We start from the raw sequence: 13,986 nt of genomic DNA, 5'->3' as shown, positions 1-13,986 counted from the left end.
TCTTGGAACCAGAGGTAGGTAAAGAGACTAACACATGAAGGTACAGCAGTACTGGCATCATTCGTTCACGAGCGGCTCACTCGTTCAGTAACAATCTTTTACAAAACATCTAAAATGGAAACCTAAGAGAGACGCATGAGCAGACACACAGGATGAGTGGATGGCAGGATGGGTTGGCTCTGGATGTGTGTGTGTGTGTGTGTGTGTGTGTGTGTGTGTAGCAGTAGCAGTAGAGTCCTGGTCCTGGATAGCTTCAGTATTTACACGTCCTTTGAATAAAGCTTTTCTCTCCGTATTTTTGGTTTTTGGTATTTGGGATTTTGGTATGGTTGTCGTTTTTTTTTGTGTATTCCTCCTCCGCCTCCTCCTCAGGTTAATTTTTGGTTTAAACTTCTCCTCCCTTCTCCTCTTCCTTCAGACCCGCAGCTTTTCGAAATGATAAAAAAAAAAGGAAAACTTAAGCACAGTCCTCCATTTTTTGTCCTTGCCGCCATTCCTTTGTCACATAGTAAAGTTATCTTTTGTCATTTTTGGTTTATGCACTCCGACATGCGTCTCTTCCGTCTCTTTGTTTAAGAGTCATTGGTTTGTTTCCCTTCAGAGAGAAAGAGTGGAGAGGCGCCGTGTCGACGTCACGTGTTATTGACAAAAAGGTCCCACGCTGCCTCCTCTCATCTGTTTGGATAGATAAAGATTTTTGGTTTCAATCTTCCCCTTCCCCCCCTTCTCCCCTCTTTCACCTCCCTCCCTCCCTCTCTCCTCTTTCATTCTGTGTATTTTTGGCATCGAAAGACTGGGAGAGAAAGAGAGAGCGAGCCATTGCGAAAAAATAACGGAAGAAGAGCGCAAGAGAGAGAAAGAGATAGCTTTGGTGTGAAAGGCGAGGTTCTCTTTCCTCTTTCCTCCTCCTCTCTGATTGGCCCTTGGCGCGGTCACTCGATCTTGGCCCCGCCCAGAGAGGGCGGGCTGTGTGCCATTTCGCTGGAGGAGCAGGAAGAGGCGGGGCTTGAGCAGGGGGATGGGGAGCAGGGGGTGGGGCTGATGCTGCTGGCCGAGGTGAAGGGGGAGGGCTGGGAGGCTTTGGCTACGGCGGCGCTGAGCAGTCCAGCACCGGGGTTCTGACCCATGTGGAGGAGGGCCGGGTGGTTGAGGAAGAGGGAGGAGGGGAGGCCGCCTGCCTGGCCCGCGGAGGCCCCCAGCAGCACCTTGCTGGCCCCTTCAAGACTGGAAAGAGGCAGCTGGCCACCACTGGCTGCCAGGGCTGAGGGAGGGAGAGAGGAGAGAGAAAAGTTAACGATATTCAACATTTAAAAAATCTAAATTAGCTTCTTTTTTTTTGTTTTTTAGGAACTATTTGGCCTTTTTGGGACACAATTTTTGTGCTTATATGTAGATATTTAGTTTAAACTTATCCTCCCTACTTCTCTTCGACCAAAACCTTCAAAAAGTTAAACAAATAATGTTAGTTTTGTCTGATATACATCACTTATGAGTAGTCTCATTAATTATAAAGTGTTTTAATTAATGTTTTCTGTCCATCATCTCTCCGTCAGGCAAGTTAATTATTTCCTACAACACACAGCCCTTGCAGAGAAAGTGCCTGAACTTGTTGCGTTCAGCAGAAGTAGGTGGGGAATAACCGCCAGCACCTCTTTCAAATGGAGAGCGCAGGGTGCTCAGAGTGAGGTTACTCTACACGCACCTGTCAGGTGTTTAAAGAGGAATCACTTGACAGAGAGATGACAGATGTTTCAAGAATAAAGAATGAAACACTGCACCAACAGAGATACAATCTTGTTGTGATAACTGAACGTTGTGTGATATCTGTTGTATGATTACATTATGGGATCAGATACAGGTAAACTGACAGGTTGACTGTGAACGGAGCTTTACGCAGCGCTTATTTCACACGCAGAAGTGCTGCACGTGAACGCAGCCTGATAACGTTTCAGCTAAAATAGGACATGTTCTTTGTTGGAGGAAAAGCACGAAGCAGCCCCTCTTCTCGGAGCTAAAAAGGTCTTGTGGGTGCACTGCATTCTGGTCTTTTGAGGCGGTTATTTCTGCCTCCTCTGTGATCGATGTCTTGGTGTTGGAGTGTTTTGTGAAATGGTGAGTCAAAAATATGGCTCCCGTTTTGGATCTGACGCAAAAAGTCACGTTTCGAGTTTACACATTTTGTGTGTCATCGTCTCTATTAGTGGTGCACTTGTTCACAAAACGATAAGACTACAAACAAGAAGAAAACGTGCTGAAAACATCCCCCTCAGTGTTTAGACATGTCCTTATTATCAACAAATCAGAGCGATGATGAAATGAAGAAATGAGAGATGAGTGAGTCAGCACAGACGCACATGCAAAACCTTAGCCCACACATTAACATAACACACACACACACACACACGCACGCACGATGGGATGGATCAATGGATGTCAATCGCAACATATGAGCAATAAGTCACTCTTCTTCTTCTTCTTCTCTCTCTCTATCTCAGCTGCATCACACCGAGGATGAGCAATAACCCTCCACATTTCCAGCCTGTAGTCTCCCCGTGCGATTTGATTCACCTACCAAGCATGACTGTATTACTCATCCTCACACTTCTGCTTTTTATACGTCTCTCTGCAGAGTGCGATTACAAATTAGCTCTGCTGACGGTGGTCGGGATTGTTTGGTGGTCATTTCTGCTCGATTGTACACTTATACATGTGCTATTTTGTGTTCTTGTTAAGTGTAGGAAGGGGGATGTGTCGTGCAGCGTGTGGCTGAGGATTTATGTGTGTGTAGGAGTGTATGAGAGGAGGAAAATGTCTGCCCAGAGTGCCAAACACAAAAACTCTTTCCTGGGTATTTTAAAGTGTTCTTGTTCCCAAAGAATGATAAGAAATTAAATAAAAAGCACCCCTGAAACTTGACATTGACCTCTAAAATTATATTCAGCTTATTAGCTGTGTTTTTCTCTCTCTCTCAGCACACACACATTCCAGTGTGTCTCTTTCTCCTGCGCACACACACCTTGGATAGTGGCCAGGGGATTGTTACCGAGGAGGGCTTGGTTCATCCCTGTGTTAACTCCCATCACAGTGTTCCTGTTGTGCCACACACACACACACACACGCAGCACCACACACAAGCATATATACGAACACAGACAGGCAGAGGAGAAAAGGTGAGAGAAAAAAGCAGGTTTAGCAGCAAGGACAAGCAGAGGGCGAATTCAGCCCTGTGCATGTAAAGAGCAGTTTGCAGGCAGTCGGCTGTAAACAAGAGGTTAGAAAGGCAGAAAGACACAGAACATGTTGTTATAAAAACACCAAACTCTTATTAACTTTGCATCTACGTGAAAGGACAGAAGCGGTTCATTAACACAGTGTGTATGTGTGCATGTGCATGTTGGCGTCTTTGTCGTATTCACCTCAAGTTTGCAGCAAAATCGGTGATGTAGTTAGACACGTCACCGTTCTTTTTACCCATACGCCATAAGCTGTGAACACAAGAACCACACACACAAACACACACAGGGTTAAATCGCACCGGTGCACAGCGGGAGCAGCGTTGCCCAGTGGCACGGTGAGATATCATTGTGTGTGTGAGAGAGTAAATAAACTGTGCGTGTGTTTGTACAGTATCAAACATTTAACTGCAAACTGCAGGTGAACCGAGCCTGGTGCAGAGCGGCATTCATGGTGAACGTGTTCAGGGAAATGTGTGGCTACTTGTTAAGTGTAAATAAATGTTTTGCCTAAGTTTGTTGAGTTGTGGTGGTGGCTATGGAAAAAAGAAACAGAAACTAAACACAGCTGTGAAACATAAAGGGTCAGTTCACACAGTCGAAGTCTGGCAGACAGTGCAGGTGGTGTTTTAATTTATACAGGTTTCTTCAATCGCCATGTTTAAGTTGTTTCTGCCCAGCCAATACTTTTTAAAAACATGGGCTTTTAGCTGTCGAGCTAACAAAAAATAATTAGCTTTCAACAATTTAACAACCATTTCTTATTTGCTACTTTAAAACATTTCTGGGGTGCTGTTTAGCTCAGTCGGTAGAGCAGGCGTCCCATGTATAGAGGCTACAGTTGTCACACTGATCGCAGGCTCAACTCCCGGTCTGCCGATCCATTTGGTGCATGTCATCCCCCACTCTCTACTCCCAACATTTCCTGTCTATCTTCAGCTGTCCTATAAATAAAGCCAAAGGCCAAAAATATAATCTTAAAAAAAATAAAAAACACTTTAAAACATTTCTAGTGCAAATCATTAACAGTTTAAAACGGGACTATTTCTTCCACAGAAAGTAGTTCCAATAAAAACTGTACACAGTGTATTTTCTGTATTATCCAGATTGACAGGGGCATTGATTCTGAAGAGAGATGTTGCCCATAAATATTTAAAATGTAATGTTTTAAACCCCACTGCAAACTTAATCTGACTCACCCCTGAATGACTCCTACAGTTAACATTACTACTAATTACAACAAACTAGCTTCAAGTTTCAACAAGCGATGGCAGAGACGTGTTTTGTTTTCGGCCCTAATTTTACAAAGTAGAAACGTAGCACAGAGTGGGCGGGACTATGCAGATTGGGGGATTTTAATGAGGGAGAAGGAGGAGATGCCTTGGGAGGATTTCAAGCAGAGCATTTAAATATGTCTTCAAACACAGAGACAGCCTCTCCTGGAAGGCATTCATACTGCTGCCCTCGTTTGAGGATATGAAAAGTGTTAGAAATAAGTGTCTAAAGAAAGATAAGGGCGCTTCAGGGAAAGTTAAAGCCCTAAAACTTTCTCACATCCACAACACTGATCACTGCCTCAATAAAGGAGGCATATCTGTAGAGTTTAGATAAGTTATAGATATTGTTTAAAGCAGCCACTATCAGATAAGTGTTGGAGGAGGGGATTTCAGAAGCTGTTTGACCAGCTGGCGATCACTTCTGTTGAAGCGCACCGGCCCCATTTAGTCGACAAACATCTTAAACCGTGGCCAAATAAAATAAAACTGTTGGTAGATATCTGTAAAGACTATTGGAAAGTAGTTTGTTCAGATAAGTAGGTGAAGCAACACTTTAAATCCCTAAAAACTACCCTGACCACACCTGCTGTGGAGTAACAGATCGGGGAATCCCAGGACGTCTCGCGGTCTCTTACCTTGTGTTCAGGTTGAGTGTGCTGTGGCTGGGAGTGGCTGGGCTGGCCGTGCTGCGGGGAGGAGGAGGAGGAGTCACCGGGGAAGGTGCGGAGCTGAGGGAAGAGAGGGTGGAGGTGAGGCTGGAAGTCAGGGGGCAGACGGGGGACATGGTGGTCACTGTTGTGCTGAGATTGGTCACGGCCTGCGACAGCTGGCTGGACATCTAGCAGAGAGAGAGAGAGAGAGAGAGACAGATTCAGGTCTCTGAACTACACAGTTTATTATCAACACACAGATACATACAGTGAGGCATTTGTGTCCATGAAACTAACACGTGTAGCAGTGGTGTAAAGGTTTAGGTATTCACCATGTGGGGGCTGTAGCAGGGCTGTTTGTGCGTCGGTGGGGCAGTGGGGGCCTGGCTGGGCAGCGGAGGGGTGGCACTGGATGGATTGATGCGTTTCTCTTTCTGCCGGCGGTTGCAGAACCAAACTCGGATCACCTCCTTCTCCATGTTGAGCTGCTCTGCGATCAGCAGGATCTCCTCTGAGGTAGGCTTCTGGTTCTGCAGGATGAAAAAAAGGGATTTAGATCAACACAGCAACAGAGACATTTTAAATATTTCTTTTTTTTTCATTGAATAATAATGTTTATTATCTTACCGTCATGAATGCACGTTCCAGGGCCACGCGTACATTCGTCTCGATGCTGGTTCTCTTCTTTCTGCGGCGCCCGGGAAGCCCGTCGAAGCCCATAGAGGGAGAGGACAGGGAGCTGGGGCTGGGCAGGGTGCTGTCTATGGACATGGTCTCTGATGAGGGAGAGCAGACATAAACAATGACGGTCAAATGTATTATAAGTGTGACTTTATAGACGTGGAAGTTATTTTGACGAGAGCTCACCTGCATCATTGAGCCACTTCTCCAGCAGCGGCTTCAGCTTGCACATGTTCTTAAAGCTCAGGTTGAGGGCTTCAAAGCGGGAGATCGTGGTCTGACTGAAGTCATTGCCGTACAGCTTCCCCATGGCCAGACCGACATCTCCCTGTATGAGGGGGAAAAAAGGAGGAAGTACAGTTTAACACAAGTAACACAAAACCTTTAGTGCTAATGTAACCAAACACAGCAGGTGTGTCTGCCCACCTGTGTGAAGCCCAGCTTGATGCGTCTCTGTTTGAAAGTGCGGGCAAACTGTTCCAGCTCCTCCAGGTCGCTGGGCTCCTCTGGGTGAGAGGTCACTGAGGGCACGGTGGTCATACCGCCGCTCACCTCCACACTTTTATCTCGCTGTAGCAGAGACAACGTCAGAGGATAGAAAGTGAGAATGAGAAGTTTGTTTCACTCAAAGAATCTGAGGTTTCTTTTTCCACTGACTAATGCTTGAAAGTTTCCTCCTACCTGTGCTTGGAGCCCCATTCTAGTCGGAGCAGACAGCAGGCTCCCTTGGTTTTGCTGAGGTAGCGAAAGAAGATTTGGTGTCGGTAGGAGTCCTGAAAACACAAAAGAACCTATATTAACTATACTAAAAGAACAACCTCAATTTATGTCTCTCAAAATTTCAGAAACTATTCTAGTGAGGCCAGCCCACCTTGCTGGCCCTGCTGTGCCTGTGGGAGGAGGAACTGGGCGGGAGACGGGAGTGAGTGGCCGGGCACCAGCACCAACTGCTGAAGCTGCAGCAACTGCTGGATGTCCTGATCAACAAGGAAGAAAAAGCAGATTAGAGAGAGAAAAGAGTAACGTATTCATAAGGGAAGACAGACGGATCAGTGACACAAAGACGCATTAGCGTGTGAACTTTGTCGAGTCGAAGAAAGATGTCAATTTGGACGTACAAAAAGCAGACACGTAGGCGGAACGACTTGTTATTGTATAAATCATGAGAAGAGAAAGGAAAAATGTGTTTTTCATGCAAGGTGGAAACTGTGAATCATGAGATACACAATTGACATGCTAGAACAATTGTTCCATGGTTTGACACTGGTTCCTCAATCAAGCCGCTCATCAGGAAGTGGCTGTGATTGGCAGGCAGTACCTGGGCGGTGAGCTGGATTGGTTGGGAGAGGGTGAGCTGGGGTGGAGGAGGCGGGACAGGGACGCTTTGGGCTGTCTGGTCCTGTGTGCTCTGTCCCTGTCCCTGGGACTGCGACTGGGCCTGCTGCCCTGTTTGTCCCGCCTGCTGCTGCTGCTGCTGCTGGGCTTGCTGATTTGCGGCTGCGGCTGCCTGAGCTTGCTGATTGGCCTGGGCAGCTGCGTGGGCAGCGTGAGCGGCGTGGGCTGCACTGGACTGCTGCACAGCTGCAGCCAGGAGCTGCGCCTGAGCCTGCTGCAGCAACAACTGCTGCTGCGCCGGCAACAGAGCCGTCAACTGGCGAGGAGAAGAAGAAAAGAGAAGAAAAGAGAAGAGAAGGAGGGAGGAGAGGAGAAAATTGAGATAAAGTAAAAGAAGGAAATGAACAGGGGGAGATAAAGAAGGAAATAAAGTGTTCAAAAAGCAGCACAAGAGCAGCAAGCAGAGTAAAAGCAAAGCAAAGTGTGTGTCTGTGTGCACTTGTTGTAAATCTGTCTCACCCCTGCTAGTTGGGAGCCGGTCAGCATGAGCTGTGTGTGTTGCAGGGCCGTCTGAGAGGGGCTCGGGCCGTGGGAGAGAGGAAGGGCCGGGGACATCTCACCACACTCCTCCATCTTATTCTGTGTGGAAAAACAGAAAACACATTTAGATGTAAACGTACAGAAGGATTATTATTAAAAACATACATGTGTCAAAAACAGAAATAGTAAGCTATATTCTCCCAGAATTGTGCCATAATCCCACTGCAGAGAAGAGTGTAAATACACCTGTCCTTTCAAAATAAAGGGCAGGCAGTAACTGTAAAAATCACGCCTGCACATCAAATGTCAACAACATAAAACATACCCTCCTGAGAACTTTAATAAGCTTGTTAGAAATTCATGTCTTTATAAGCTTACCTGATTAATGAGATTTGGTGTGTAATTTCAGATTAAGCTCAAATTCAGTTGCATGTAAACTGATCAGAAATGTCTCCAGTCTCAGGGAGTGAAAGCCCACTAGTCTCTCACTAAAGGATGTTCGTTTTTCCCGGATCAGGCATGTTTGAACTGGCGACTCTTCCAGCTAACTGATTTGCATATCTGCAGCGGTATGCAAATGAGGAAGAGGCAACTTTTTTTGGTGAGTTGTAGCATTATTTCTTTCACTTTTGAATGCTCTGTCTGAAGGGAGAGTGCCATCATAGTCCCACTCTCCTCAGTGAATATGTTTACACTGGAGGCAGGGCGGGGAGTCGACACATTATGAACCTGGACGCCGAACACGACAAAAGAGCGATTGAACGCGCAGCGATGAATACAAAGCTGAGGCAGCTATACTGTCAATAAAGCTATTGTGTGGCGTGAAAACACAAAAGATGCACAAACATAAGCCCAGACGTACTCGCAGACATGCACAGGCAGTTAACGTGGACACGCACACACACACAAACACACACACACACAAACACACTCACCTTGCTGCTGCTCAGGTTTGGTGAAAGAGGGAAGGGATTGACTTTCATTGACTGAGCCTGCAGGAGGAGAATAACACACAACTTCAGGTTAGAAATAACAAGCAAAGATCACCTGAAATACATGCAGTTAATTATTTTAAATCTTATATTTGATTCATAATTACAGAGAATGCATTTTCATTGATTTGGTTCTTTTTGGACGGTTGCTCTTTGATTTATTAAGCAAGAAAAACCTGCTCAAGTGTTTAAAAAAGCTGCTCAACTAAAAGTGTTTACATTTTTCACTGTTATAACAAACTAGTAATTCAACAAGTCAGTTTGGCCTTTCAGAAACAACGTGACACATAAGCTATATTTCACTATTTTCTGACTCACAGAGACTATTTGGTGCTGCTGTGGCTCAGTGGTAGAGTCAGTCATCTCTCAATTGAAAGGTTGGTGGTTTGACTGTTATACCCCTTTCCCTCCTAAATTTAACGTGTTGACGCGGGTTTATTAGACCCGAGAAGACTCGCTCATAGATGCAGATTGTCTTTTTTCCCATTGCCAGTGGCGTATACTCCTGTCGCTCTCTTTTCTGCTGCATCACCGTCTGACGTCACAAATGCGCCCGAAACAAGGTTAGTAAACAGTGAAGATGTTACGGTGGTTAGGTCTTTATTGTATCTATTACTCATTCAGTCTGTTTATCAAACTCGGCGCCGACAAATTTGGAACGATGTTTGAGTGCTGCTCGGACGGAGACGGGCGGAATGAGATGACAAGGGGTCGCAGAAGTTACCGACGGAGCATAGCATCGCGCCGGAAAGGGGTAGAGGATTAGCGTGTCGACATGGGTTTTGTGTTCCCATGAATGCCGATCGGAGCCGAGGCGATAATTAGATTGTAACTTTTCCTATTAAGCAAAAAAGCCGGGTGTTCATGTTTTTTTTGACCAGTGGGAAAGCGACTCTAGAGTCACGTGTGTCCTTGGGCAAGACATTAAACCCTAAATTAGAACCGGTGGCATAGCCTTCAGGTATGAATGTGCATAGATCCTGATTGGAGATCAGCACTTAGGCCTTTGCCATCAGCGTGTGAAAGTGTGTGTCAAAGGGTGAATGTGACATGTAGTGTAAAATAGCTTTAGAGTCCATTTATTTCATTAACAAAACCCTTAAATGAAAAACAATAAAGAAACTAAATGATGCCGGAAAAAAATCAGCCCGCCAAATATCTGGTTAAAAATGTGGGTTTGATGGATTAATCATGTCGGTGGAAGAGGTCGGAAGATACTCGTAACAATCACAGGCGTACCTGGTGATTTGATTCAGGTCCATTCCGCTCTGAATCTGCGTGGGAGGGAGAGGAAAAAGTGAGAAACCGATCACATGTCAGAGCACAGACAGAAAAGTGACATTTCTATACAGTTAAAAAAAAGGAACACATGTTTGCACCTGGTCTTCCACAAAAGGTAGATTTAGTAAAGTTAGATGTTTTGTGGGTGGATTGTGATTGCAGAATGTATGCTGTCTGACATTGAACAAATAAAACCATGCACTGTGTTACCCTGTGCCATTTAGGTCATAAAAAAATCATGTGTTCCATTCATGCTTTTCCTGTTGTTGTGTCTTTACTCCCACTAACAGCAGCACACCTCACCTGTGCCCTCTAAGGGTGAGTCAGCCCCCACTTTCTCCAACTCTCCTGGCTTTGACATCCTGATATCTGCAACAGAAACACACACACACAAATACGTCAGAGATCTTAAATCTGTGTCAGACGAAAAAGCAAAGCGCCGACCGAAGCAGAACAATCGACATCTGTGGAGCGTATAATCAGAATCTTGATGACGAGAGGGGAAAGAGGACGGTCAGGGCGTTGATGTTTTCAGGCCACAGCTCGGGCCTACACGCACACTGTACAATAAACAATGAGGCTGAATCATTCACAAGTTGAATCCAGCCCACAATCATTCATACTTTCCAATCAGCGGTTTGACATAAGAGTAGGTGTAGCTAAGGTGTTTGCTTATGCTAAATTTAACTCGAGGTGTTTACGTGGGAGAGACCTGGCACTAAAAATGTCTCATGTTGTGTGTCATTCACTACAAGACCACATCACTTCCTGGTTGATACTGTACTGGGACAGCCCCTTCGTTAACACTAAAGTGACGGGAGGAAGGCTGTAAATTAAGTTTTTAACTATTTATTACAAAAGGAAGGAGGTGTTTAGGCAGCAGCGTGTAGGGAAGATGGAAAAGAGGAGAAGTTGAGGAGAAGAATAAATGTGTAAGTGTGTGGTCTCCTTATTTCTGCGTGGGTGTGTGTGTGTGTGTAGTTTTCTTATTTAATCATCGGCGCCGTATCATATCAGTTAAAAAAATATTTGTCTGAAACCAGAAACTGTAAGACGACTTTATATTGTGTCCATTTGAAAGATTTTTTTTCTCTCTTTTCTCTCTCTCTCTCTGAGAGGCGCACACACACATGCACACACGCAGAGCAACTTCCCTTTTGTGAAAACATGCAAATCCGCCCAACGACCAACTAATTATATCTGCCACCTGCATAATAAAACTCTCAGTCTCCCTCCTTTCTCTCTCTCTACTTTCACCCCCTCCTCTCCTCTCCTCTCCTCTTCACCTCTCCTCCCTTCATCCTGTTTTCTCTCATGCTGCAGAGCCTCTATGGTAGATTGTAAATATCCAGTAAGCTTATGTGTGAAACCCTGAACACTGCACAAAGAAAGTTTTGAGAAATATAAGACTCTCAATGTGAAGAAGCGAGTGGTCAAGCATGATTGTCACCATTGGGGGGCAGCAGAGACACATGGAGGAAACACAAATCTGGACCACTGATCGACACTGACCTGATGTCCATTTTAAATCCCCAAACCATCACTCCAGTGCGAAGGCAACATTCACAGAAAAGTGAGCATCTTCCTGATGAAAAGGGACATCATAATGCCTGACGTGACTTTGGTGGACTTTGGTCCATGCAGCGTCTTTAGGGGAAGGGGGAAGTGGCGTTAGCTAGAAAAGCTCCTCTCTGCTGTTCTAAGCTCAGGGTCAGGGAAAACACACACACACACACACACACACACACACACGCTAACTGACCGCAGGATTTCCTTCAAATAAACCGACTTCTGCAAAAAGCCAATTTGGTCATCGCATGTGGATGCAAAACATCTGGTTAATGTATTATTAGGGTCAATTTGTGGTTTTTCCGACGTTATAAATGGCTCCGGTTGTGCTTCACAGGGCTGTCCACTGTTGCACAATTTAGGGTGAAAGCGTGCTAAAACCCAAACTGTGTTCCTCCTTCACACCTTACGTGTGTTTCTTGCATTACATTGGACTATACGGTGTAACGTGCAGCGTTCAACGGCAAAGCCACAATATAAAATGATTGTCCATCTCATAAAACAGCCGTGAGGTGAAGTTCCCAAAGCGCCGCCTCTTGTACAGCGCTGGCCGCTCGCAGGGGAAGGTGTGTATTGATTCATGGCTCAAAATGGCCTACAGACAGTAGCATGGTGGATAATGTGGTCAGTAATACAGTAGTGGGACAGTATATCAAGATGCTGTGTCTTTTTCTCACTTCCCCTCCCGACTTCCCCTTGTACCGGGTTGAACGCAGAGTGCTAAACCCAACACTTACTGTCAGCGGGGCTATTAATATTAGCCTGCTCTCTCCCTCTCTTTCACTCTGTCTTTTATAAACCTGCCTCTCTGTGAGACACACTGCTGCACACAAACACACAACTAGTTTCACTCACGAAGAGCCGAGTTACATGAAGGTTTTCATGATCTTTGTGTAAATAAGTACAAGATAAGAGGGCCTCCAAGTTAATTTACAAGCACAAGGTTTAAATTCTGTGTGTATTTCGTCCATCATTAAGCCATTACAGCGTATGCTAATCTTCAAACAAAGCCCTGGGTTTATCTTTGACCCTGCGAGAGCTGCATCACACTCACTGTATCTTAAACAGAGCAAATTTAATGCTGTATAATCCTGCGTCATGAATAAATGATGCAAGAGAAAGGAACGAGGAACAACAGTGTGTGTGCTCACTCTGGACTCTTTCTGTTATTCTCCTCTGGGTATTTTGGTCGAGATGAAACTCTGCTGCAACAAGCCCCGAACCCCCCCATCCAAAACCACCGCCACCCCATGAACCCCACTTCCTGATTCAGGACACAACCCCTCAGCGCCAAGGGGAGTGTCTGGGAACTGGAGTCGTCACATCTATTAAGTGCGGATTTCAAAAACGAAGCAGGGCCGAGGGGCGCCAGGTTTGATTGCTGAGACATATTTTCCATTTAAAAGTGAAGCATCAAAGAGTCGGCAGCTTTAGTGCAGCTGAACGAGCGGGAGGGAATAAGTTGATGGCAAAAATTTAGGAAAGAAATAAGCAGATAAAGACAGAAATTATGAATGAATAAACAATTTGAAGAGGAAACAATAAAGTAAAAAGAGATTCCAGAGCGGCATCAGGCGGGTCACTGAGGCTGTGACATTTCATGACAGTGTGTACCGCTTATCAGAGTAACATTAATGTCTGTCTGTGTTACTACAAAATACATACTTAAATAATAAATATACGCTCATAAAAAAGCCCTTATAAATATAAGCAGATAAAGTCAGATGTCACTTTGACAGAAGCTCGCTGACAGTTTAAATTGTCAGCAGAATTATGCTCATATTTAAGGCAGATATAAGCTGCAAATTCAGCTGTAAATTCAGGAGAGAAGAGGACTTTATAAAACACACTGTTAGTTAAAATTAAGAAAAGGCCCCTGTGTAAGCAGAACTTAATATTCCTCTTAAATTCATCTATAATTCTGGCATAAATTAACGGAACGGTTGAAGCGTTAAACAGACATTAATTAGATGTAAAAAAGTGTACAAAATGCTTCCTAACTAAGAAAGCTAAATTAATTTTTTAAGACATTTTTTTTGCACTAACCGTCTAAAGTATCGCACTAATGTTGCATTATGATCCAATAAGGTGTGCTCTTGTTTGATGCAGCTCTGTGCTGAGGATGTGTCACTCTGGTTGCAGTAACTCACCGAAGGTCACAGCAGTGTCCGCATCAGGCTAAGATTTGACTCACTGATTTTTGAATCAGTCTCTGATAAATAATCAGCACAACATGATAGAATCTTTTTTTTTCATCATATCAGGACGCCAAAGGATGAGAAATATGAGCTAATTGACATTTAAGGCATAATTTCTGGTAATGAGTGAGTCACAATCAAACTGCTGCGCTTATCTCTAAAGTCTTCACCGGTCAACTCAGAGCGAGTCTGACTCTTCTGTTAGAGCGAAGCTGACCACTACAACAAGG

General features: G+C 44.8%; 1 protein-coding gene across 1 annotated transcript in view; it reads right to left on the bottom strand.

Moving 5' to 3' along the window:
* Positions 1-783: 783 nt before the first annotated feature.
* Positions 784-13,986, bottom strand: part of pou2f2b (POU class 2 homeobox 2b) — a 36,558-nt gene continuing 23,355 nt past the window's right edge. The window contains exons 2-16 of the mRNA XM_069656145.1: positions 10,293-10,358; positions 9,948-9,982; positions 8,652-8,708; positions 7,696-7,815; positions 7,160-7,492; positions 6,713-6,818; positions 6,523-6,614; positions 6,268-6,411; positions 6,028-6,169; positions 5,788-5,936; positions 5,493-5,690; positions 5,146-5,348; positions 3,417-3,485; positions 3,017-3,090; positions 784-1,261 (exon numbers count right to left, since the gene is read on the bottom strand). Of these exons, the coding sequence (XP_069512246.1) occupies positions 933-1,261; positions 3,017-3,090; positions 3,417-3,485; positions 5,146-5,348; positions 5,493-5,690; positions 5,788-5,936; positions 6,028-6,169; positions 6,268-6,411; positions 6,523-6,614; positions 6,713-6,818; positions 7,160-7,492; positions 7,696-7,815; positions 8,652-8,708; positions 9,948-9,982; positions 10,293-10,358 (2,117 nt within the window). The 3' untranslated portion in view covers positions 784-932. The remainder of the gene's footprint in view (positions 1,262-3,016; positions 3,091-3,416; positions 3,486-5,145; positions 5,349-5,492; positions 5,691-5,787; positions 5,937-6,027; positions 6,170-6,267; positions 6,412-6,522; positions 6,615-6,712; positions 6,819-7,159; positions 7,493-7,695; positions 7,816-8,651; positions 8,709-9,947; positions 9,983-10,292; positions 10,359-13,986) is intronic.

The sequence above is a fragment of the Semicossyphus pulcher genome, unplaced genomic scaffold (assembly GCF_022749685.1).
Source record: "Semicossyphus pulcher isolate SPU_LCO1_2020_fin unplaced genomic scaffold, fSemPul1.0.p SCAF_9, whole genome shotgun sequence".
Classification (NCBI taxonomy): Eukaryota; Metazoa; Chordata; class Actinopteri; order Labriformes; family Labridae; genus Semicossyphus; species Semicossyphus pulcher.
Note: the sequence above shows the minus strand (reverse complement) of the source record. Positions and strands in the feature narration are given on the sequence as shown.